Raw genomic sequence first — 27,979 nt, 5'->3', positions numbered from 1 at the left:
CATAGCATATCTAATCCCTCTCAAGTTAATTATTTAACTCAAACTACCTTTTCATATGCTTAGTACCTATACTTACAAGTTCTCTACTTGTAAGGGACATGCCTTAGATACTAGCACAATTGTGTATTTCAAGGTTGATCTTCCTTCAAACCTTATGTCAATCACGTTTGACTTAGTCGCTTTCCCAATACTCAGCCCATTAGATCAAATCATTCATGACTATAGGGTAAGAATAAAAGTAGTTGTCATTAAGTCATCCTTTTATGACATTGTCTAAGTCCAAAGGATTTTTTCTCCTTTCTAGAACTCAAACAGTGATGGAATAAGGATTCTTCCATCTACTTCCATTATTGTGGTTAAAAATTAAGCACATGCAGTATGAATTACATGCTATGGTATTTCTCTCTTAAAAGTATTTGTCAGTTTTAATTTATTAACACCCTTCAAGTTTGAGTCTTATATACATAGTATTTGAATTAGAATTCCATGAATCACTCATGACATCCTTTTGTAAGGAATTCTTTGCTTGGCGACAGGCATTATGGATTGTGAGCATCCATGATTTAACCTAGATTTTAAGTTCTAGATCTCATCTTGATACCACTGTTCAAAGTGACATTCATTATATGATTCTTCTACACCATTTCATTATTCTCTTTAAATAAGAGGTGATCATATTATGTCTCATCTCCTTTGCTCCTTTTAAGCATTAAGGTGACTGTTCACATGAAAGAACTAACCATTTAAACCTATATGACATACTTGAATATTGTATACCATTGCACTCATAGTTTTAAGAGAAATGCACAATGAGTTCAATATATCATACTCCTTGCATACCTAAAACCTTCACATGTTCTATATATATATATATATATCATTAGCTATAGGTTTGGTTAGGGAATTATCTTATGAGTAAATATATATTGAACAATAACTTGATCATTAGTAATCATATCTCTAACCAATAGATATTTGATGTCTATGTATTTAGTTCTATTGTGATACTTAGGGTCCTTAGTATAAGCTATAGTAGCCTTGATTATCACACTGTATCAAGATTGGACCCTTTTTCCATGGTTTATTCCCATTCATTCTAAAAATCATCTTGAATCATGACAAAGAACACTCATTATGTACTCTGATTCCATAGAGGGCAAAAACACACATAACATATATGTCTATTTCTTATTGCTCTAGGAGATAGCTCTATCCAATAGGAATGTGCAACCTGAAGTTGAATGTCTACATCTCCTATATAGCTAGTATCCATGTAACCTTTCTAAATACAGATTATAGCCTTTAAAAACATAACTCATAGTCCATGGTCCCTTTCAAGTATTTTATTATTGCTTGTACAAATTCCTAATGCTTGACTCCTGGGGTGGACCAAAAAATGCTCACAAGTTTGACCACATAACAAATATTTAGTCAAGTACACAATATAACATACATCAAAGTGCCAACTACACTTAAGTATAGAACGCTTTTCATGTATTAAATTTCAAATTCCTTTGTGTGCCGCATTTCCTCACTTAGGTTATGACCTTTGGTCATAGGGGTATCCGTGGGTTTGTAGTCTCTTATGTTGATACGTTCAAGGATTTTGCTTATATAGGTCTTTTATGACAGAGATAAGCGTTTCCTTATGATCTCTACTTTTCTTGACTCCCAAGATATATTCTATTTCATCCATATTTCAAAAATTCAAGGATATCTTTCATATCTCTATTTTAACTACCTTGAGGCTTATTTTGACTAACAGTATGTTATCAACATACAAGGAATATGACAAATTTAGCCCTAAATTTCTTAATTTACATGTAATGGTCTTCTTGAATCATTTCAAAGTTAAATAAGGATACAACTTTGTGAAACCTTAAGTTCTATTGCCTAGATAATTGTTTCAACCCATTTATGGATCGAAAAAGCTTGCACACTTTATGGTTTTATTTTTTTGTATGAAGCCTTCTAGTTGCTCTATAAATATTTCCTCATCTAGTTCCCTATTAGGAAAAAATAGTTATTACATCTATCTGATGTAATTCCAAGTCTAAACTTGTTACTATGGCTAGGATTAACCTAATCAAGTTAAAATGCAAAATTGGTGAAAAGGTATCCTCATAGTCTACACCTTTTTATTGTGTTTACCCCTTAACCAACAAGTAACCCTTTTTGCCTTGTTAATTGATCCATCTACCTTTCCTTTATATTTAAGAACTCATTTACTCTTAATTGCCTTTCAGCCTTGCAATAGGTCAACCAACTCCTAAACTTAGTTAGTCTTCATGGAATTCATTTCCTCTTGTATAGCCTTTTGCCAATTTTGTTGAGCAGGTCTTATCAATGCCTTGACCAAAACTTCTACTTCTTTGAAGTGGGTTTTTAAGACTCTCTCTTCTTATATTTGAGTAAGTTTTTCCTATGAAAATGGCTCATCTCCTACTCAGATTAGCAGACAGAGGAATATTCATGAGTTCTCATTAGGTTGATAATCAGTTTCATAGAGATCTTGACATTTGTCAATCTCCCTTAAGAAGGAATTCAATTTCTAAAAACATTATGTCTCTTGATTCAACCTTAGTCACTAAGCTGTCATCATTTTTACTAATGAAAACATATAAACCCTTTGAATGTTTAGAGTATTTTATGAATATAAAATTTTTCCTTTAAGGCCTAAATTCTTATATTTGTGGGAAAATTTGTGGACATATGTTGCTAACCATCATGGTCTTAGGATGGTTAAGTCTAGTGTGCAGCTTGTATATAGCTCATAAGGGTGTGCCTATGACTTATTTAAAGGGTACACAATTGAGTATGAAATCGCTATCATTAATGCATCCCTCTAAATAAGAAATTGATAGGTTTGCTTGTGCCATCATGGACTTAACCATGTCAAGGAGAGTTCGGTTTCTCCTTTTAACAACTCTATTTTGTTAAGAAGTGTCAAGAATGGTAAATGCCTTACTATTCCTTTCTCTTCACAGAGGACTTAAATTTTTTTGAGAGATACTCTTTACCTTTCTTGGTTCATAAGGTCTTAACTTTACTAGATAGGTCAATTTCATTAGGCCAATCAACATCTTCATTATTGTCCTTATGAGGTTTTAAGGTAATTTTTTTGTCCTCAACACATTCAAGTCTAGAAAATAAGCCTTGTCCACTGGCTCTATCTTTTCCAAAGATAGTTCACAGAGCATCATAATGTGGAAAAGATTTTCTATAAAGATATGCAGCTTTTTTGTTACTCTACAAATAATAAAATCATCTCATCAAAAATAATAGTATGAAAAATAGCACAATAAATAATAAATAATATACAATAAAAAATAATAAATATTACCTTAATATACTCATCCCTCATAGCTTTTTCAACTATAATATAATGTTTATCTAGATCCCATCCAAATCCTAATGTATTAATGCCAGTAACCATGTTGTATATAGCTTGCCAATTTAATTTCAAGGTCTTCAATTGAGATTTAATGTGAGGATCAACCTTAATCTCACATTCAGGAGGTTTTTCATTCATCATTTTTTATAGTTAAGTGAGAACTCTTTTTTAAATCCATTATCAGCTACAAATCAACCTTCTTCATAATAATGTACCAAGGAATTGATAAGTATAGCATCCTCTTCCACTAACCAAAGACATTGCTTTCCTTTTGATGAACCCTCAGTTGCCATTATCTATTTGAGAAAATAACAAAACAGTAAAAAAACTCAATGTGGAAAAAAATCCATTATTACATGGTCTAGTTATATAACAACTCAAATCATTGTCATCAACATTGTTCACATAACAAAACTACTATTCTACATATATAGTCATTATACAATCACAAATTACAACCACTAGTCCACATATCTATTTGAATAATAAATTTATCAATAAATTATCTACCATTCCTACATCTCATAGAGTCAATAAACATTTCATTAGCTAATCATTCATGCATTAAATGGCTTAATTGTCAAAATAGGTAGAGCATCTATAGTAGACGTATCCATATACACCTCCAGAGGATCTGACTAGTCAATGAATCAGACTATGAAAAAGGTAATAAGCTATGACTATTCGACTATGAGTTTGAATATGGTAGAATGAAGGACTCCTAAGAATAGCCTAACATAGTTTTAACATCCCAAAGCAACGCTTGATGACATTACATGCTAATGCATGTGTCATATTAAAGCATTCATGCACATTAACAAGCTGTCTTCCATCTCTCCATTCACTCAGGCAATATTATTGACCTCAATAAGATGCAAGGAATATTTCACAATTTGCATACCCAACATCTACCAAATAGTATTGTCCCATATAATGATTTTTAGTTACCATATGAAAATTGAAAATGTCAATAATTAGTTGAGGCAAAAAAGAGTGCTAAGAAAAACCTTGAGGCACTTTTAATCTTTCATTTCTTTTATGAAGTGCATCTTTCAAAATTCTCCCATCAATAGCTGATCCTTCCCAACCAAAGAGGACATATATAAATTATGCTTTAAGGGAGCAAATACTAAGCACATTAGTGGTTATTTCTCCACTTCTATTCCTATACGTTAATTTATTAGCAATGGGAACTTTTACTTTCATATAAGTACAATCAAATTGATGATAAAATTAATTCAAATAATCACATAATAAATAATAGTATACCTTAAATCACTTCCATTTCTCATCGATTGTATTTTTTGGAATTGGTTCAGGTTTCTTAAGGAGCTCCTTGCTCCAGCGCATCATAGCAATAAAAAACATATTAAAATACTGACTTATAATTTCTCCAGACCTTCTAAAATAAAACTGTACAACTCTATTATTCACATAATAGGTGAGAACATGGAGAAACATTGCAACTTGTTCATCAACTAATAAATTTTTTATTGGTTTTAAACAACCTCTTATATCATGCATAAGACATAATTTGTCAAAAGTAGCCCTATTTATCTTGATTTGATTAAAACAAGTTGAATCACTAGTATACACTAAATTTTGAAGGTGAACTCTCCTAGAATAAAAGTCCACAGTATATGGCTGATGACAAATTCATCACCTATGCATGGAAATAGTGGTACAAACACTCATAAAACATTGATTCATTACAAATACAACATGCAACCACCAAACCAATAGATCTGCAATGAGCTTGCTTGTTTCAGGATTCATAAATTGTACAAGAAACATGTAATCAAATTATAAACTTGGTGGAAAGAATAAAAAATCATAGATAAAACTAGATCTCAACTTTTGTAAATAAAAAAAGGAGATATTGTATTAGCTCCCAAAACCTTAATATGTTTTCTAATCATGTTCTATATCATAGTAACTAGAGCATATTACAACTGAAAAGTCATCATAGAATAATAAAGCCTAACAAACCACTAGGAAATTATCCCAAGGAAAAATTCAATAATAAAAGGTTTTGCTTACAAAATTTCTCATTCAAATAATATGCATGTAGCCTAAAATGAGAAAATGATATCACAGCAATATTAATCGAAGAGAAATCCAAAACAGGTTGGAGTTAAAGTGGACACATCACTTTTATCCAAAATAAAGAGAGATATATCCCAATAAGAATTTATATAGAAATTGGGTTTGCAAGGTCTAAGATGATGTAAGCATAGTTCTCTTGCTCAAAATGAAAACCATCTAAAACCATATTAAACACACAATCAATCTGATGCAAGCATAGTTTTGATTGAGCAACATAGTTATTTTGAAAACTAGGAGACAAACTCGTTGATATAACCTAATTGATTAACATAGAATCAATCTCTTCATTGACATCAACCATAATGATAGTCCAAAATAAAGAGTTTTATAGATGAAAATCCATATGAACAATGATAAGATAGTATTAGATAGAAGAAAAACTGAAGAAGATGAGAAACCCACATGAACTTTTAAAAAAAAGAACAAGAAGGAAGAGACATTATATGCATTGTAAAACAAATTAAAAACGTCTATAGTCTTTCCACCATTTCTTCAAATTTAAGCATGATCATTTTTTATAGAATTTTCCTATTCTATCACAATTTCAAATGGGAGGAATAGGATACAAGATAAAAATTCAATCCTTATCATTTTTCATAATTAGACATGGGATATGGCTAAAACAATCCCAACCCATGAGTACCCGTACTATCCATACCACTACTTATATCAAGTAGATATAAGATACCCAAAAATATGACAGTTATAAAAATTTTGTCATATAATGATGAGGCAGGTGGTTAATAAATAAATGATAGGTTTCTAAAACACCCATCATATATATATATGGTAATATATGATGGGTGTTTAAAAACCCATCATATAATGCTTTAAATTATAATTTTTTTTAAAAAAATTACTAATACTATATATGTCGGGTGTTTTAAACACCCATCATATATGTGTGTAACAATATATACAAGAATTTAAAAGCCTGTCATATGTGCTTGTTTTTTAAATGTTCAGTTTCCTCTTTCATTTTCATTTTTAGATTGGCACCGATATTTTCCTTTCTTCTTCCCTATCCCTTTGCCTTGTCCATTTGGCCAGATTCAACACGATTTTCCCATGTTCATCTAGATCTATGTAGTTCATTCAAAGCTATGCTCAATCCGCGTGCGTTTTCACTGTCCATTCACTTACTATTGTTTATCAACTCGCTCGAGTTGCCTAACTCAAAGAGGTCAACACTATTGAAGTACCCTTCTGATTCCACCGATTTCACCAAGGTTGACCCTTCTTATACTTTTGTTCACAAGGTCAAGTGACTCAATGTTAAAGGTCAGTGTCCTCTTCTTCCTTCTTTTTTAATTCTTGCTTCTTCTTCTTCTTCTTTTAAAAAAATTAGATTCTCATTGTTCTTCCAAAATGTAAGTGGAAAAATTCACTTTACCCTATGTATGTTGAATAGGTAAAATCTAAAATCTCATCCTTTTCCATTCACAATATTGCATATGGTTAATACTTTCCTAACTCTTAATTTTTATTTATAATAATCTTGTCGCCATTTATTTATTGTTCTTTTGCCCAGGTTTATTAGTTGTTACTGTTAGGAGTGAATTGAGATTTGTTCTTTGGCAAAAAAAGATGAGATTTTTAAAAATAATTTCAATAGGCTCCATTGTGCTGTTTGAATTATCAATTTAATCAATATTCAATAAAAAAATAATATGTTAATATATAGTTATTATATACTACGTGCTGCCTCATCTTCATCAGTAAAAAATAACATGTTAATTAGTTTAGTTTACACTTTCATCATATTGTTGAGCGATACATGTTCAATTTTGAATATCAAAATGAAAATGAAAAGAGAATCCAATATTTATAGCCATGGATATGTTTTTTGTGTTCGCAGCCATGGATGAACAGCTAAGTTCTTGTTCTTTTAATGATAATATGATTTAATAATTTTAATGAGATTTATTTTTGTTTCTTTTTTAATTGATTTTCATTCCAATTCAATTGGTATTTTTGTCTAGAAATATTAGTATATTACTATTTGGATATATATTTTGTATAGCTATTATATATTTATAGAGGGCTGCTGTAGAAACAACCCCTTATTACAAGGAAAAAAAAGTAAAAAATGACAGTCATTGTAAATAACTGTGATTTTTGCTAAAATATATGACAATTATTTGCAATGATTGTCATATATTATACTGTCAATATATAACGGTTATTTTATTTATAATAACTATCATATATTCTTTTAATGGGAGAAATTTTATATGATGGGGATATTTAATCGTAATATATAGTCAAGTATATATGACAGGGAAATAATCATCATATAAAAGGGTAAACTTTAAATGACAGTCTAATAAATGACCATTGTTAACTGTCATTTATAAGTAAAAATAACCATCATATATGCTTATTTTTGTAGTAGTGTATATTTAAAATCCTATAGTAGACGTACTATACTTAATCTTTAACTTTGAGTTAAAAGGATAAAATAACCAGTTAGGAGATACATTATCAGCGTATTTATACATGCCATATTATAAATAGATTAGATGATAGTAAATGACAATTAAGAAGTTTTTTATATGACTAGCTCAAATTTAAGCATTGTCAAGTCTAATTGGAGATAACTCTTTCAAAGACATTTTATGCATTTACACATACTTGAACTTGAAACCTCATTTATAAATAGCTATATGACCTATTCTACTTGGAATAATGCCTGTCAATAATAAGTGGCAAGCTTTAATATGCCAATTATATAATATATTTATATAAAATTTACTATTTAACTATTGTACATATATAAAAAAATATTGTACAAAAATAAAAATATCCTATGCATTGCACGGGTGTATTACTAGTTGACCTTAAAAAGAAAATCTTCTCTTATAATTAACAAGAGTTTGGGAGAATACTATGAAGGGGGTTGAAGCTAGAAAACAATGCTAGAGAGCTTGGAAGGGTGAAACACGTGTTTGGGAAAATACAGTGAAGCGAGTGCCGTGGAGTAATAGGTGATAGGGAAAAGGTTAACTTCTAGAAGAATTGTTAGTTATCTCATTGTGACAAGCTCACAAGTTATGTAATGGATTTGATTCTTTCAAAGAGGGAACCCCTCCACTGTCCCTCTCATAAGACATAGTAGAGGATTTATGGTCTAGATTTAAAATTATTTTCATATTTATTAAAAATTTAAAGAAAATTAGTAAACATGTTTCAGTACTATAATTTTAGTAATTTAGATTTGATATAAATGATCTAAATTTAATAATAGTCCATATTTAATATGGATAGTCTAGGAGTTAGGAAGAGAGAAGCTAGGTCTTTATGTAACAAGGCTTATAAATGATGAGATGATAAATGAGATGGAAGCGTCTGTGTCGCCATTTGTGGATTGTGTAATATCCTTAAAATTTAAACCTAAATAACTAAGCTTGATTAGAGTAATTAAGTTTATTAGTGAGGTGTGTGGCCAAAGAGGTCTAACAGGCATGTTTGGTTGTAATTTCAACCCTAAATGTGAGTTTGAAGTGAAGTTAGGTCACCCAGATATAAAAAAGGGAGGAAATTTGAAAGAGGAAGTTTTATGCCACACATCATGACCTGTAGATCATTCACCATAATGCATGTAAGCTAATGTGTTTAAGCAAAACTTCTTTATGCCATGTGCCATGGTGTGTGATGCATTTACCACACATGACCACATTTTTGCAGAAATAAAAGCATTATGCAGCTCGCGAAATAGAGGAAGAAGGGAGAAAAATGGAGAGAAGCATGAGGAGCTCTACTAGGGCTTAGAGGATTTAAACATTTGAAGTGTTTTAGAACTTTTAAACACTAGAGGTAATTTTTCCAAGATTAAATCTACCTTTCTCTTCCATTATCTCTAGTTGGAAAGTTAGGGTATGGTTGAGAATGATGACTTTCAGTCTATAAAGTCTATGGGTCTGAATCTATTTACTTAAATAGAGTTAATGAGAGTTAATTAAACTAATAAAACCTATCATTTATTATCGTGTGAGTGTTAGTGGTTGGGAGGCAATAAATAGCCAAAAATCCCACCATAAATATGGTTGTTAGAGCAATATGGCTCCATTAATGGAGATTTAGGAGTTCAATAAAGTTAATGGGAGTTAGAAGAAGCTAAGAAACTATTTAGATACCCTTGTTTGGGAAGAGATTAAATCTTAATAGTGAAGAAGTGTTTGAGTTAATAGTGGAAATCATCTAAAAAAGATATTGATGAATTATATTGGGATAAATTGTAGAATAAACATATTTGGCACCATTCAAGCTTCATGGAAGTTTTTAAGGTGTGTATTTAAGGAGTGAAACCTTTGACTTCTTAAAGGTTTGAGATAACCACGAAAATTCTCTTTTATACTCTTATATATTAATTGATTTATTGATTTGTGCTTTACAATTGAAATGTGTGAAATTTGTTAATGTAAGTATGGCATGAAGTGCTACAAATTTATATTAAAGTTGTATAGAGTTTAATAACATGGGTTATGGAGTTCAATGAAAGTGAAAATGTGAAGTTCTATGAAATAATGTTAGTAGAGTTCCATGACTTGTTTTATTTAGAGTTCGATGATATGAATTGTGATAGAGTTGAATGATTATATATTAAGTAGAGTTCAATGATTATGTGATAAAGGGGCTCAATGACATAATGTGTTATGGAATCTGATAATGCATATTAAATGTAACTATGTGATGAATTTGTGTAATGATAGTATAATGAGATAATTGGGCATGCTTGGGTAGTGAATATTGTGTGTTATTAGTTATTGCATATTTATGCATTGCATGATCATAAGAGATAGGAGTTCACCAAAGAAAAAGAGTAGATAATTAAGGCTTTCATCAAATCTCGATGATTAGCCTAAATTCATTATTCATATCATCCTACTCGTTCAACAAGGGACTATCTCATTAGTTTAACGAGTGACTTGAATCGAACTAGTTATCCATTTATTCAACAAGGAAACTAGTCTAGAGAGAATGATATCCTATAGTGTGAGAAATGGAAGAAACTGTGACTCACAAGTAAGTTGGGAAATCTTGGTCGGGTAACCCCTTATGCGTGTTTGGCTAAGGTAGTCTCAATTCATAAACAATCCTAATACGTTATAGCTTGTGGTTTCATGTCAGAGGAATAAGGAGAATATAAGGGAAGTGTTCGTGCATATAGTGATAACTAAGGCATATGATTGTTTGTATTGTGACCCTAGTAAAACAATTCATGTGATTCGTCTTATTTCCACATAAAATTGTATTACTAAATCATTATCTCATGAGCATGTGTTATTACGAATGAGAATTTTGAATTATGCTCTTGAACATGTTAAATGATTTGAAATTGAATATCCTTGTCACTTACATTTAAATTGATTAACATATATTATTATAAGTTAGATAGACCTTAGTTACTGAGTAGTTATACTCATCTAATTATCTTCAATATTACAGAAATTAGCTTATCAGGACACAAACGAGGGAAACAAACTGAGGCTTAAGACTTTGATCCTAAAATTAATAGGCCTCATTTACTTTGATTTAGTTATGTGTATAATTTAGATGATGTTGCCAACTAAGGAGTATTCATGTGTTGACTTACCTGCACTATGTGATTGTGAAATTAAGTTGTGTATTTTGGGTCATAGAATTTTATTTGTAATCATTGTGAAATCTATAGTAGAGCCAAAAAACTGGTACAAGTAAGGGATCATAATTTCATATAATTGATGAATGATTTATGATATTGAGGCTCCCCCTTCTCTTTTTTGTGATTGAGGGTTAAGTAATGAAAATATGTTTTATATAGCATGTTAATGATGTGGTGTATTGCACAGGTCTATTTTGGCCTATTAAGTATGGTCTAAGCTGTGTTAGTAGCTTCTTGCTTTTGGTATGAGTTTTAGGCACTCAAGTCATATGTAAATTGTGCAAATGAGTGAATTTTGAGATGATTATTCAATTTTTGACTAAGAAATAATTTGATTGTGAAACTAAAGCTATTAGTTAAGGGTAGGGAAAAGCTCTCTATAGACACCTAGATTGACTTGATTAGATGTTGGACAGAGAAATGGGTCATAATGAAAGTTTACTCAGTTGCTATCAAATGACAGCAAAATCTACTATCAAAACTGTGCAATGTGCTACGACGCATTGTGCCTAAGGTGCAACACATGGCACAAAGGCTCATAAGCCATGGTGCAGGTGCGACAAGCCATAGTGCATGCCTCTTTTTTTGCGTTGTTTCACTATTTAAAATTTTTAAGCAAATACCTTGATTATTTTTTAGATCTTATGCTTTTGCATATTAATCAGACTCTAATTTTTGATTAAAAAGACCTTTTGGGATGTTTTTAAATATTGAAATCTTGATATCCCATTTGTACAATTTGATCAACTTGGCATTCGTACCTTAAGAAAATCTCTCAATTACTTGAAGTTTAAAGTTAATCGGGGATTAGTGAGGGAGATTTTACAGATTGCAAGTGCCATAAGTTTGACAATTTTCTTCTAGATGATGTGTTGCAAGGGATTAATGCACAACCTAGAGGAAATATGGGTTTTGGCCAAAAAAAAATAAAGACTGTAAATATTAGTTGATAGGATGTATTAAAATAGAGATTGTCTTGGGGAATTCTCTATTAGACAGAGACAGCAAATTTAGATTAAGATTGATAAGCTAACTTGAATAAATTTGAAAAATTTTAGGGCCAAGTTTGATAGTTTAAAAGCTTTTTTTTTATTATTTTGATCTTATTTGGGGCACTCAAATAAATCTATAGAAAATTTGGCTAAGCTCGAACTCAAATGGACTTAACTCGAATATCTATTTTTTTCATTATTAATAATAAAATAAAACAAAAATAAGATAAAAATTGACAATCTTAATTTTTAAGATTAGAATGGAAATTTGCTAAAACAAAAAAAAATAAAATTGAACAATATTTAATAATTCAAATATGCGAGTTAACCCAAGTAAGTTTGAAAGCCTAGATGCTAGGGTTGAGCTTGGTAAATGAGATTTTTTATGTGTTCGGATATATTTAAGTCTAATTTGAGTAAACTTGGCCTGTCCAAATTACCTCTACTACTACATTAGCTTATTGGAGTTTTTTTTTCCCATATAAAAGAGTAATTATATTCAAAAAATGACAATAAAATCCCTTTAAATTATATAAATGATATTTTTGTCCCTCGAAATGCCATGATTTCCTTGAAATCCCTAGGAACCTTTTTGTTATTAAGGAATTAATATAAATGATCAAATATTCCACAGTTCAAGATTTTGAATGTGAACTTCTAAATTGTTGTTGCACTCTTGCTATTTTAAGAAGGAAAGTTATAAATTTTAGAACGAAACTTATGAATGACAATTGATATTTACAATACTTGTAAAATATTATAATTCCAAATGTGAACTTGCAAATTGTTATTGAATTTTTGCGATTTTAGGAAGAAAAATTGTAAATATAAGAATAAAACTTGTGAATAAAAATTGATATTTGAATTGAAAGCAATTTGGTCATTTATGTTAATTTTTTAATAATAAAAAGTCTCTAAGAACTTTAAAAAAACTTATGGCATTTTAAGGGATTAAAATGTCATTTATATAATTCAAAGGGATTTGACTATTATTTTTTCATTATATTAACAAATAAAACGAAAATGCAAATTTAAAGGTTCAAAACTTAATAGTAAAAGCAAAAACAAAAAAAAAAATAGTCTGTGGTTGGTATAACTATGAATCCTTGAATGGTATAGAGCTTTAATTAGCATCTCATCTTTTATGGATCTAACTTGATAGTACCTAATATATTCATGGCAGTCTGTTTTCGAAATGTACTCTTTTGAATATATAACTTCTAGCAAAATCATTGAGATTCCTCTATTTAACTTGGTGATTTGGTGCTAAAACTTAACAAAGAAAATTTATTTCCGCCTTTAAATCAAAATACTGTTTACCAAGACATAGCAGATTCTCCCACAATATATGCATCCCAACAGTGCAAGACATTCCTCTAGTGCTTATGGACATGCACCAGGACCTGAGATGCTCGTTATGTGGGGCTGAGAGGGACGGTACGTTAAAAGTGTTTAGATGGATAAGGTCTTGTGAGATTATGTATTGAAAAATTACTTTTTTTAGAATTCTTTTAATATACAAAATGAAAAGGAACGAGATAAAAAAAAATTTAAAGAATGACTTAATGTCATTTTTTTAAAAAGTAATTTGAATAGACTCATTAAATAATAATGCTAAGAATAAATAATTTTTGTTGAAACTAATCTCTTCTCTCTTTTATATTTTATATTGCTAATAATCATAATCATCTTCATCAATATATATATGAAAAAGAGAGATTCATGCGTGGACCATGAGTACCACATTATCCATATTTTATCTAATAAAATTGTGTCAATCAAATAAAATCATGTGTCATTACTTTTAATAATTTTAATTTTGAAATAGAGCATCTTTTTAATTTATTGTCTTTTGTCTCACTTCTATCATCAATGGCAGAATCAAATTTTTCATCTTTCTTTTCTACAAATGGTGTTGTTCTTGTTTAACAAAAGAGAAAATGACAAATAAAGGCCCCATAAGGACATTAATCTCAATTAAGGATCATGAAATATGAAAATCCCAATTAAGGACCATTGGAATTTAAAAAAATGTAGATGGTCTTAAATGCCCTTGAGAAAAAAATAGCAAAGTACCTATGCGCGTAGCCTCATTTCTTGCCCTGTTTCAACGTCACCTTCTTTCTTCTTTCATTCTCCTTCATTCTTGTTTTTTGTCGTTCCTCAACGTGTCTATATTAGCTTCAGTGTTGTGAACACATCATGCTAGATCTAGGATTTGCTATTGTTCATCTTTGTCAGAGCTTTGTACTCTTTCCTCTCTCTTGGCTTCACCCTTCTCAAATGATAATGACATTGCCACTGTCAGAGAGAAGATAGATTAACAAAGCTGAAGAAATTGTTAATGTTGAGCACACCATCTAGTGAAAGAGTACACTGCTGTGAAGAAACTGCTTAGAATAGAAACTTGCAACCCAAAAATAGGGAATACAGAATTGGCTATTGCAACAAATGAGGAAGAGAAACGCTCCCTAAAAAATAAAATGATGTTTACATATATTGAAATCAGTGTAATATAATGTTGATATCTATTTTAGGTTTAAATATATGCAAGGGTAAATGCTGTCATCATGTAAGACTGCTGAAGTCACTAACGTAGCATAAGAATATTGTTATTATAACTAGTGAAAACATAGAACCTTACTTGAAAATAAATTTTTCAGCAGTATTTTAGACTTTGAAGTGTAAATGTTATCATAACATAAAAATCACTTTTAAAATGTTCCAAAGCTGCTAATGAAAAATACAAACATCACTTAAGAAGTCACTAACTTTAGTGAACAATATAAACACTAACATGACTTGTTAAATTTTACTAATCCGACTAAATTGGGATCCACTAATATCACTTGAAAATTTACTAACTCAACTCAAGAAAATGGCTAATGTATATTGTGAAAATATGAAACCTCACTTAGCAATGGATTGTTTAAAAAAAGTGACTTGTTGAGATCCAGTAACAGCACTTGGGAATCTACAAACCCAACTTGAAAAAATACCTAACATATATTGTAAAAATATGAAACTCACCTGGAAATAAATTATTTAAGAAAAAGTGATAGAGTATAGTTAGTAAGGAACATGAAAATTTTTGAGTTTTTTAGACTTTTGATCCAGTTAGTAAGGAACAAAGTATAGTTAAACTCATGTTTAAGTAAACCAAAACACATGTCCATGTTAAACAATCTATTTTCAAGTGGATTTTCGTATTTTTGCAATATACATTATACATTTTTCCAAGTTAGGTTAGTAGATTCTCAAGTGACGTTACTGGATCTCAATTTGGATAAGTCACTTTTTCTTAAACAATCTATTCCCAAGTAAGGTTTCATGTTTTCACAATATACGTTAGCCATTTTCCTGAGTTGAGTTAGTGAATTCTCAAGTGACGTTAGTGGATCCCAATTTAGTTAGGTTAGTGAAATTTAATAAGTCATGTTAGTGTTCATATTCTTTATTGAAGTTAGTGACTTTTGAAATGATGTTTGTATTTTCATAGGCAGTCTTGGAACATTTTAAAAATAAGTTTTATGTTATGACAACATTTATACTTTAAAGTCTAAAATACTGTGAAAAAACTATTCTTAAGTGAGATTTTATGTTTTTACTAGTTACAGTAGCAATATTCTTACGCTATGTTAGTGACTTTAGTAGTCTTATGTGATGACAGCATTTACATTTGTACATATTTAAACCTGAAATAAATATTAGCATTGTATTACACTAATTTTAATACATGTAGATGTCATTTTTATTTTTTAGGGAGAGTTTCTTTTTCTCATTTGTTAGAATAACCAATCCTACATTCCCCATTTCTGAGTTGCAAGTTTCTATTCTAAGTAGTTTCTTCATAGCAATATGCTCTTTCACTCAATGGCATGCTCATTGTCGACAATTTTTTTAACTTTGTTAATCAATCTTCTCTCTGATAGTGGCAATGTTACTACCATTTAAGAAGGATGAAGCCGAGCAGGAAGAAAGAGTATAAAGCTTTGACAGAGATGAATGACAACAAATCCTATATCATGGTGTGTTCACAACATTAGAGTTAATATGGAGACACTGAGGAATGACAAAGAACGAGAACAAAGGAGAACAAAAGAAGAAAGAAAGAGATGCTAAAACAGAGCAAGAAATGAGGCTGCGTGCATGGGTGTTTTGTTATTTTTTTTTCTTAGAGGCATTTAAGACCATCTACATTTTTTTAAATCCCAATGATCCTTAATTGAGATTTTCATATTTCATGATCTTCAATTGGGATTAATGTCCTTAGGGGATCCTTAGTTGTCATTTTCCCTTAAAAGAATTTCAGATACTTGTTCTTTGTGCTTCATCCAAACAAATCTATATGTATGGAACCAGTTTTAATAGTCACCACCTAAATGAGAACTATATGAGATCTAGACCATCTGTATTTTAATATAGATGGTCCATATTAAAGTATTTTTTTACTTTATTTTATATTTATAAACTGAAAATGTATAAAAATTATAAATTTTTTGATAAATGTGTTAATCACTAATCAAGGGAGTACTTATTTAATTTGAATGGTCTAATTTAATATTAAAAATTTTAATAATTTTTATATAATGACTTTCTAAATATATTATGAACCGTGTATATTTAATATAAAATTTTCTTTTATGCTTTTTATATATTTTTATTTTGATAAATATAAATATAAAAATTAAAATAATATCCTAACTAACACTTTTTTAAGAATTTTTTTAAAAAAATTTACAAGTCAAAAATTTTATACCTTTACCATTTAGCATAAATTTTGCATAGTCAATTTTTAAAAATTTTAATATTAAATTTGGACCATCTAAATTAAATTTAAACTAGATTAGTAATGAATATATTTATTAAAATTTTTATAATTTTTATCTTAATAAATATAAAATAAAAATGTAAATACATACTTTAAATCTAGATTATGTAAATTAAAAGTTATATGGTTGAGATCTTATCATCCTAATAAATACCATGGTTCTAGCTAGCATCGAAATTCCTGTACGTACCTTCATCTTCCCCCCATTTCAACAAGGAAAAATGACAAAGAGGTCCTTTTAATTTAAGTTAGATCCCAAATGTCAAACTTTATAAATTTGTAAATTCATTTCTCAATTTTGTAATTGTATTGTGATGAATTTATAACTTATTTTTTAAATTTTAATATGGTTAAAGAATAAAAAAATTTATTTTCTCTATCAAAATTTAAAATACAAGTTACAAATTCATTATAACAAAATTACAAAATTGAAAGATTGCGTTGTAAATTTTTAAAATTTAAAACTTAAGACTTAACTTAACAAGGACCTCAATGTCATTTTACTATTTCAACAAACATATGTGTACCTTCATCTTCGCCCCATGTCAACTTTATGAGTACATTGTTTAAAAAAGGCAAATTATATTTTGGAGAATAAAGTTACTACTTTACTCCAATAGTCTTGCAACATGCATTGATGATCGCCAAGAAATGTGTGTTTATTTTTGTTTTTTGTTTTTTGCCAATCACGAAGAAACCAATTATAATAAGAACTTGGGGAAATAAATATATTTTACAAGGGATGAAAGAATAGATCATTACATTTGACAAAGGAAGCTAATAAATATTCTAATGTGTTTGTTCATGAGGCCTCCTAATAAAATCTAGATCTTATTATTTTTAATCATTAACTTAATTAGAATGGAGATCTTTTATGAAATCTAACAAGGGGTAATTTTTGTATCTCTCCTGCGTGGATTGTATTCAATATATATATATATATATATTTCAAGGTACTAACTAAATTTTTGATAAAAAAAAAGTTACTAACTAAATAAATATAACGGTGATAAATGCTCCTGTCACCTAGAATGGTTGATGGTTGGAATTTCAAACCTCATGTAGGCTGGACTCTATTTGGGTGTTTATTATTGGGATGAGATTTGAAGTAATCTAGATCTACATTATTATTATATATATTATATTTATTAAAATAAAATTTTAAAATATTTTTAAAATATTTTTTATTTTTAATATAGTTTAGATTTAATTTAAAAGATTTAATTTAATATTAAAATTTTTATAATTAATATCTATTGATTATTCAAATGTACTTTACACAGTCTAAATTAACACTAAATTAAATCTGAATTACACAGAGTATATTTGTATAGTTAATAAGTATAAAAATTTTAATATCAAATTAAACCCTTTAAATTAAATCTAAACTATATTAATAATAAAAATTTTATTAAACTTATTTTTATTTTTATTTGAATAAATATAAAATAAAAATATATAATAATAATTTAAATTTAGTTGGTCAACGCCCAAACCAAGTCCGGTGTAGATGGATTTTCTTAGTACTAGGCAAATGGGTTGCGTGCGGGCTGACAGTTTTGTGGGTTGGGTTGGGCCAACCTGCCAGATGAAACGGGCTGGAAAATCCAACCCAACCCATTTTTCAGCGGGCTAGTCAAACCGCGGGCTAACCCGCAAAAAATTATCAAATTTTGTTAATAATTTAAAATTTATACAATATAAATATATATATTTATTTTATATTTTAAAGCAAATTAGAAATTAAAAAACTTGTAAATAAATAAAATAAATATAGAATTCAACCAAGCAAATTCATTTTGCTAGATTTTTATTATTAATCATTTTTTCACTTAGGTGTGCTATTTTTGTCACTAATAAAGAAAATTTGAATATAAACTCATATTATTTTTCTTAGTGAATTCATATTTATAATTTTAATCAATAAAATTTATGAGATTAATAAATAATATATATTCAAAACATTTCTATAAAAACTAATAAATTATCTTCATAAACTATAATAAAAATTTTATTTGCAAATTATAAAAAGAATTTACACTATATTTTAAATGTAAAGAATATATTTAAAAGTCATAAATTATATATTTAAGAGATATTATCATTATTGTAAATTTATAAAAAGATATAATATAATTAAAAAATTAAAAATTATTTTTTAAAAAATATTACTAGCCCGCGGGTCAGCCCGTTTTAACCCGCTTTTTTTGCGGGTTGGGCTAACCCAACCCGTTTTAAAAAATGGGTCAATTTTTTCAATTCAACCCGTTAAATTGTGCAGATTAAATGGGCTAGCATGCGGGCTCAACCCTTCCCGGCTCTAGACTTTCTACACCAATGAAGTCTGCTACCTCTAGCAAAAAAACAAAAAAACAAAAACAAAAAAAAGAGAAAAAAAAAAAAATTTACGAGTTATAAAATGTGCGCCAACACAATAATCCTCAATACGACCAAGGAAGCGGCGGCGCGGATCATCCCATCGGAGAGAACAACCGTGAGGTTTGGGCAAGAGGTTGTTTCCACTAGAGAAGATGCGCTTCAGATTCTTCTCAGGCTCAAGCGAACATTGGAATCAAAGTGGTACTCATTTTTCAAATCAATGGGATGGACAATGTCATTGTTTTCCTCAAACAAGGGCGCCGATCCAATCGACGAGTGCAGGGATGGCAAACTCGTCAATGGAGTTTCCCTGTTGCACTATCAGGAGTTTCGTTCTCGAAGAACTTGTCCCATCCCAAAAGTTCCATTGTCTCGAGGATTCGCTGCGAATCGTCCATCGACGGCGATGGAAGAGGTTAGACTTTTGAAATCCTTTAGCTTAATGACAATATATTATGGGCAATTCCTCTATGTTTAATTGAAAATTAGATTATTTAGTGGTCATTTTCACTGTGCATTTTCTCTGCTTGATCCTAGTACTGATCGTAGCGGGTATTCAAAATTACAATCAAAGAAGACATGAATAAGATGTACAAAAGAGTGATTGGGTTGTCTTTGGATTAGGACACGATACATGCACCATGTGGTTCCTTCTAGTGCAACCGTTACTTTGATTAGTGAGAAGACTAATGACTAGTACTGCCAAGTGCCAACTCTAAAGTTACTGAATAGTTTTTTCAAATTATATGAAATTTGGAACATTTCAATTTATTATTTTTATTTGTCAATTGAAAAGGAAACTTCATATCTTGATCTTTCCATTGACTACAAAAAGACAGCGCATTATCATTAAATATAAGCAACCTAGTTTTCTTGGTCGTATTTGGAAAAGTAAATTCAACGGTTTTGCAAAGTTCAATTTTGCCCCCAAAAAACGAAGAGTTTTGTCGCTTCCAGTTAGAGGTAGGATTAAGCCTCGTAAAAATCCTAGTCATTACAGTGGACGTCTGTTCATCTCACTCCTGCAAATCTGCCAGCCGGGAACCACCTAGTCAACCAGAAGTTAATCAGGTACGAAGCAATATCTCTCATCTGAATAAAAAGCCGATTTCCCTCTTTTATTCTTTCTTTTTTCTTTAAGAATGTTTCTATTTGTTCTATGCATGAGGATCTATCTGCGATCACTCTTAATTGTTTTGTGACTGTCCCTTACAGATCACACCTTTTCTCGTTGTTTTTTTATCTTTGCATAGATATGCCAGAGAAAACACAACGTTAAAACAGTGAATTTAGTTGATCTAATGGCTAAATATAACTAAGAAAATTAGATTCCAGGGCAAGAAAGTTACAGGAGCAGTTGATATTTCTTATTTTCCTTTGGGCATAAAAACTCACGCCTTTCATCTTGATGATATCTTTATGAAGGAATAAGTTTGCAAGATGCTTCCATTCTACCAAATGGAATTATAAGTTAATCATTTGATGACGATGAATGATTGTCCTTTTAGGTTGCTATCAATATTAAATGGCAGAAGTGGGATTATCAATAGCAGCAAAACTTGCTGAATACTTGGTGGATCCAACATTACAGCAATTGCAATATTTGTTTTGTGTCGGCAAAATAAGCAGAAATGTTGAGACCAGAAAGGAGGGTCTGATTCTCAAGCAAGGGAGGGTGCAAGAACGTGTTGAAGAGGCCATTAATAAGACTGAGATTCAAAAGTGGTGTCCTATGTGGAGGAGATATTGTGTCTGCAAAAAATTGACAAAAACAACTCAAAGGATGATACAACTAGACGCAGAGAGTGATAAGTTTAACTCAAAGTGAGAAGTGGCACAAGAAATTGCTAAAGAATGTAAAGGACTGCCCATTGCAATTGAGGCTATGGGGCTTTGCTTGAAAGGAAAAGGACTTGATGAGATGAATGTAGTGTTACATAGGTTAAGGCATTCAAAACCAATAAATATGGATGAGGGTGTAAGGGATGCTTTTTCTTGTCTCAAACTAAGCTATGATTATTTGAGAATGCCTGAAGCAAAATTGTTGTTCTTAGTGTGTGCTATATTTCCTGAAGATCATAAAATTATTATTGAAGATATTTTGAGATATGGAGTAGGGTTGGGCTTGTGTAGAGATGCAGACTCTTTTGAAGTAGCTAGGAGCCAAGTTAGAGTGGCACTTAATATTCTCGTTGACTCTTCTTTGTTGACTTATTCTCAAAATGTTTGGAAGCAAGAATGCTTGACAATGCATGACATGGTTCGTGATGTAGCTTTATGGATCGCATCCAAAGAGGATTGTACCATTATGGTAAATTGTGCAAAAGAACTAGATGAATTGCTTGGGGATGAAGCAGTTAAAGATTGCTATGCAGTATCTTCATGGCATGAAGACAAAAAATTATGTCAATTTCCTTCTCAATTGGATGCTCCAAAGCTTGAGATTCTATTGTTAAATTCAACAAAGCCCTTGGATTTATCTCTTGCATCATTTGAAGGTTTAGAAGAAATCAAGGTTGTAGCTATGGTTCATGACGGGCCTCTCCCTCAGAAGGAACTGCGACCTCAATCAATGCAATGGTTGTCTAATCTTCAAACTTTGCGGTTGCAAAAATGGGATTTAGGTGACATCTCTTTTGTGGTAAGATTAAGGAAACTTGAAATTCTTGACTTATGTGGTAGTAAGTTCAAAAAACTGCCAAGTGGAATTGAAAATCTAAACCAATTGAAATTGCTAGATTTGTCAATGTGTGAAGCAGAGGAGTGTTGTTGTGAAGTAATTGGAAGGTGTTCACAAATAGAAGAATTGTATGCTTCTAGGAATTTCCTGCACATGGGAAACACAAATTGTTATGAATGCCTTGTGGATATACCTGCTGTTCCAAAATTGAGGAGGTATATATTAGAAATGGGGCAGTGCAAATGTCCAAAAATTTGGACTAAAGGCAGGAGAGTTTTATACTTGGGACAACTAAATATCTTTATCTCTAGTGCATTAATCAGGGGTTTGGGGCAAAAAGCAACTGCAATTGAATTTTATGATCTACAAGAAGGCTGCAAAAGTTTCATCCCAGATGTAGTTCAAGCCATAGGGGGTATGAATGAATTAACTAAACTCCACCTTAATAGCTGTTCGGAGATAGAATGGCTTATCAATGAAACTACTACTCATGAAGATGTTGTTGTCCCCAGATTGGCTGAGTTGGAGCTGGTTCATATGGATAATCTAAGACAGCTATGTCATGGCCCTTCTTATCTTAACTTATTCCAAAATCTTGAAAGTCTAAACATAGACAATTGCCCTCAGTTGCTTAACATGTTTCCTGCTGATTGCAACTTAGGCAACCTTAAGAAGCTCCGGATTTCAAGCTGTCCAATGTTAATCCTCTTCCATGTATCTGTTGCCTGCACTCTGCTTTCACTAAGAGAACTCAGCATACATAGTTGCCTTCAGTTACACAACATGTTTCCTGCTCATTGCAACTTAGACAACCTTAAGTTCCTCCAAATTTTCAATTGTCCAATGTTGACATCTCTCTTCCCTGTCTCTGTTGCTTGCTCTCTGTTATCTCTAGAAGAGCTCAGAATAGAAAAATGCCGTAAATTGAAGAGTGTGATAGAGGGAGAAGGTGGCAATAATGATTGGGAGAATCCAAGATTTCCAAAATGGGAAATTCTATCTGTTACTGATTGTTACCAATTAGAATCTGTATGTCCAATCTCTTGTGCTCAAGGGTTTGTGCAATTGAAACATCTAATCATAAAAGATGCTCTACTGTTGAAAGTTATATTTGGTGAAGAACAGTCAATATATGATCAAAATGGGACCCAGGTAATGCTACCTCTTTTGGAAAATCTCATGCTGAAAGACCTCCCAAATCTTCTCAGAATTTGCTCAAAAGGCCATCATCCAATGTGGCCGTCTATAAAAAAAGTAGACTGGATAAACTGTCCAGGATTGAATATTCCACGTGATTCTCTCATTATTGGTTCAGAACTAAGGCAGCCACAACCAAATAGAGTATGCACTTGCTCTCTCATGCTTTCATTTGATTTGCAAAAAGAAGAATACAAACAAATGAAGTTAAATTTATAAATATCTTAGTTCATGTAATTGATTTTTTCAGTATGAGTGTAATAGCAAGTAGTTCTTCATGCAAATGCATACAAACCGAAAACCTACTCAATTAATGCCTCTTCAGATTTTGTAATTCAAAATAAAGCAGAAACCAAAAAAGTCACATAAAAATAATAATCAAACTAACAGCACTTGAATTTATGATTTTTTAACCCCACTTCCTTTTATATGCAGGGCTATTTTTTATTTGCTATTTTTACCCATACAGTGATACATTGTGTCTCTAGACAAATAACACGTGGATTATTAAGTTTTAACAACCCCCACGTAACTATACTTCAAGAATATCTGAACGTGCTTTCAGTGCCTTTTTTCTTAAATGAAGTATGTTAATAGTTTCTTTTTCTTTTCTTTCCTTTATTTCTCTCTCACATAGGAATTGCATGCCCTTGGTGGCCATCAATTGAGAAATGAAGAGCCCGAGCCATTAGCAGCTGTTTCAAATATAGAGAGCATTAACCTTTGGAATTGCAGGGTAGTATCCCTATTCTACTATCACAGTGGGGTTGAAGTTCCAAAGACTACAACATCCAATGGTCTCAATCTCATCCAACAAATTCCGATATTCCAATGCCTTAAAAAATTATCTGTGAATAACTGTGAAAAATTGAAATCTCTTTTCTCTGCTAGTACCTATCAAAGCCTTCCAGAGTTAGCTTTTGTAACCATATCAAACTGTTGGGAATTGGAGGAAATTTTTGTAGAAAATGAACAAATTCAGAAGAAATTATCCAAAGCCCACTCTTGTTTACCAAAATTGCAGAGTTTAAGCATCAGCAGGTGCAACAAGCTAAGAATAATTTTCTCTGCTGTTATCTGTCAAAGCCTTCCAGAGCTGACTTTTGTGACCATATCTGACTGTGTGGAGTTGGAGGAAATTTTTGGAGAAAATGAACAAATTCAGAAGAAGCTATCCAAAGCCCACTCTTGTTTGCCAAAATTGCAGAGTTTAAGCATCAGCAAATGCTACAAGCTAAGAAGAATATTCTCTGCTGGTATCTGTCAAAGCCTTCCAGAATTAACTCATGTATACATATGGCAGTGTAAGGCATTGGAAGAAATTTTCACAAGGAATGAAGAAACTCAGAAGAATCTATCCATAATCCAAGCTTTTCTCCCAAAGTTGCGGACGTTGGAAATCTGCAACTGCAATAAGCTGAAAATCATATTCTCTGTCATGACCAGATGCTCAAATATTGAAGATCATGACATCGACAGTGAAAAGGAGATTATGTTCCCAAACTTGAAACATATAGCACTTTACAAGTTACCAAGACTTGTTAATGTCTGCCAAGGATTTAAATTGCACATAGTGGAGTTTTGCAAAGTGCTGGTTCATGAATGCCCAAAATTTGTGCCATTTATCGGTGCAAGTATTGGATGGAATCATGAAGTAAGTAATATTCTTCATTTGTGGTTCTCAGTGCTTCCTTCCATACTGCAAATCTTTTCAGTGTTTTAGTCTGCAATATTTACTTGATGCTATGTGAATAATTCACGCTTCTAATTTTTTAACTTGTTTCTGTCTTTTAATTTCCCCTTTGTATATTTAAGCTCATTAACCTTGGTGCGATGACTTTATTATATTTTACATGCATATCAGCATACGCACTAGATATCTCCATGCACACAAGAGTTAGAAAGCAAATATGATCTCGCATTTAATACAATATTCCTTTCTAGTTCTTTATATGTGATACAAATAGTGGTCTGGAAATTATTCCCTGATGATATCATGAAGAACTTACATGAGAATTTTATACAAGATGAGAAATATATGATAGGAGACAAATTGCTAAGATAAAAGGATCAGATCCCCGATCGTATGCCTATTTCCTTAGGTCAGCTATTAATTACATGATCAACTAATTATTACACTACAATGTCTAATATGATCTGAAATTAATGATAATATGTTCTAACAATATGCATCGCATTTTCACATTTTTTTTTATTTAATTTCTGTGATATAATTTTTATATACATAATCAACTAGTGACCGTTGTGGTGCTACCAAATATAAGGTTTCAGTTGTTCTTATAGTATTTGATATGATAATCAATAATAATTCTGACAATAGAAGCTCAAGGTCATGAGATTTTTTTTATGCATTATATATTATCCTGTTTTTTAGCATGATTCTAGCATGGTATAGACAAAGCAAGTCACGGAGACATCTTGTATTCCTACATTCTAATTTATGTGTCTTACTCCAATTGTCAAATAAAAGATGTTATTTATCTACCCTTTGATCATTAATCATATGATGTGATAGAGTAAAACATTGAAGAAGCATTTGATATAACAAAGCTGATAAGTCTCATCCAGTTGTGAAAATTTTGGTTATATTTTTTGATTTAATCTTCTATTCTTTATGTGATCTTTCCAAAGGAACTCAGACTCTACTTTTTGTGACCAATTCTTTCACCTCTCTATTATACAGGGACTTGTTAGGACGTTTGTCTTGAAATGCAGCCAATTAAGCAATAATACAACTCTCTCAATACCAGTTTCTATTTTTAACTCCGAAGAACTTGATATTGAAAGTTCTAGAGTTCTAGACTTGTATAAAGTAATTGGTGGTGGTGATGATTATAATGAACCACGTGAAGGCAGAGAGATGTTGAGGTATGAACATCAAATGCTAAAAGGTCTTGTTCCAACCCAAGTTTTGAGCTTCCAATGTCTTCATTCTTTAATGGTGATTGGATGTCAAAAGTTGAAGTTCTTATTCTCAACAAGCACCATTCTTCACAACAGCCTTCCCAAATTAACTTTCCTAACTTTATCTGGTTGTGATGATTTGGAGGAACTAATTGGGGACAACGATGAACCTCAGAACATGTCTAATGTTCAGCTTTGCTTCCCAAAACTAAGAGAGTTAGAGGTTAAGAGGTGCAGCAAGCTCAAAAGACTCTTTCCTTCAATTGAGATTGCACTTCCAAAGCTGAGAATACTTGTACTTGAAGGTCTACCCGCCATCATTGACATTTGTGGAAGTTTTCCCTTTCAGTTGCAGACTCAGTCTTTATTGTTCTTCAAAGTTGAGGATTGTCCCATTTTCTCCAAAACCACACATGCTGCTCTGAACAACCTTTTGCTTGAAGGAAACCCAGGTTTATATTTACACAAGTCATATACACACTCGTTTGATTTAAGATATTTCTTCTAATTTTATATTTCCATTTGTGGGTTAATATTCTTTGTAATGCACAACATTGAATCGTTAATGCCGGAAACATGGAACTATATTGCATTCTTATTACTTCGTGGTAACTTTGTTTTGTTCTACATGCATGTCAGTTATTTTGAATTCATACTTGCATTAGTTTCTTAGTGAATTCATTTTCATTTATTTGAGAAAAGTATATTTTATGCATCATCAGCTTTTGAATAATTTTTGGCAACATTTTTTTCACTAAATTTGATTGGATTGGTGTCTTGATGTTTTTGAAATAAAGTTCATTCAAGTAGGATCTTACAATGAGTTTTGGTTTCTCCTTTGGCGTTCTTCCTCTTGCAACTTATATTATAGATTGAATTCCCCCCCCCCCCCGGTTTATACAGATGAATACCAAGAAGGTGAAGAGACACATGATCATGATGGTTTTCGTTTTTCTTATTACGATGTTGATGAATACCATTTTCTGATGGAACAGTGGCCATAGTGGGCACAAATATATGCAGGTTCTGAAAGGTATTGGTCTCCACTCTCTCTTAGCCTGAAAGATTGTATTTACTCTCTAGTTCCAAGCAATTTGATTTAATACACACACACACACATTATTTGAATGATTTTGAATTTAATACTTATTTCGGTTCATTGATTGTATAAACTAATATTGCTCTATGGGGTTGATATGACAGCTTTGCCTGTTTGAATTCTTTGCTTCCACTATGGAATAGTGTAACATCTTAATTTTGACTATAAAATTTTAATTGACATTAGAGATTGATTTACTGAGTAAAATTTGAAGGTGATTAATATTTACTAATATTGATTTGAATTCGATGGGATTATTTCATAGTAATTAGAATTTACTAGATAATCATTTAAGGAAAGAAAATTTATCCAAAAAGTTAAATTTTAAAGATATGGTACCAAGCAATGATCTTTAGAAAAAAGAGAAAAAATAATAAGATTAAATGTGATTAAACAAAATTATGTAAATTAGTTTTCCTACTTGGGAGATCATAATTATTTAAATGTTAATGGAAATTTATATTTGAGCAAAATATAAAAGTTCACTTTATTCATTTACATTTTATGCGAATCTTGGAATATTATAGAAAATTATGAAACATGATTTGAGGATTTGAGATCATGACACAAGATTTTTTTTTTAAAAAAAGTAAATAAAATTCATATAATAAATTAAGAAAAGGAAAAGAATAATAAAGGAGAAGAAGAATCAGATGTGGAAAGAAAAGAAAATTTAAAAAGAGGATGTAGGGCCCACGTCCCATAAGACATTCGCACCCCAATTTTAATCAC

At 30.9% G+C, this 27,979-nt stretch overlaps 1 protein-coding gene across 2 annotated transcripts; it reads left to right on the top strand.

Annotated features, from left to right (window-relative positions):
• Positions 1 to 19,439: 19,439 nt before the first annotated feature.
• On the top strand, positions 19,440 to 27,366 carry LOC129318764 (uncharacterized). 2 transcript variants are annotated; one of them, XM_054963699.1, is made up of 5 exons: positions 19,440 to 19,761; positions 20,855 to 23,367; positions 23,861 to 24,877; positions 25,928 to 26,600; positions 27,052 to 27,366. In XM_054963699.1, the coding sequence occupies exons 2-5, from the start codon at positions 21,232 to 21,234 to the stop codon at positions 27,150 to 27,152; spliced, it is 3,927 nt and encodes a 1,308-aa protein (XP_054819674.1). In that variant the 5' UTR covers positions 19,440 to 19,761; positions 20,855 to 21,231; the 3' UTR covers positions 27,153 to 27,366. The 2 variants fall into 2 exon arrangements, with proteins under 2 accessions (XP_054819674.1, XP_054819673.1); XM_054963698.1 differs by lacking the exon at positions 19,440 to 19,761 and adding an exon at positions 20,288 to 20,417.
• Positions 27,367 to 27,979: the final 613 nt, after the last annotated feature.

This window comes from Prosopis cineraria, unplaced genomic scaffold (genome assembly GCF_029017545.1).
Source record: "Prosopis cineraria cultivar Desert tree isolate PC_DT_omini unplaced genomic scaffold, ASM2901754v1 PC8, whole genome shotgun sequence".
NCBI lineage: Eukaryota > Viridiplantae > Streptophyta > Magnoliopsida > Fabales > Fabaceae > Prosopis > Prosopis cineraria.
This window is presented reverse-complemented; position numbering and strand designations above follow the sequence as displayed.

Coding starts and splice junctions, on each gene's coding strand:
- LOC129318764 (XM_054963699.1), top strand. CDS start 21,232: ATGGGGCTTTGCTTGAAAGGAAAAGGACTTGATGAGATGAATGTAGTG. Junction 23,368..23,860: donor GGCAGCCACAACCAAATAGA/GTATGCACTTGC, acceptor TCTCTCACATAG/GAATTGCATGCCCTTGGTGG. Junction 24,878..25,927: donor GTATTGGATGGAATCATGAA/GTAAGTAATATT, acceptor TCTATTATACAG/GGACTTGTTAGGACGTTTGT.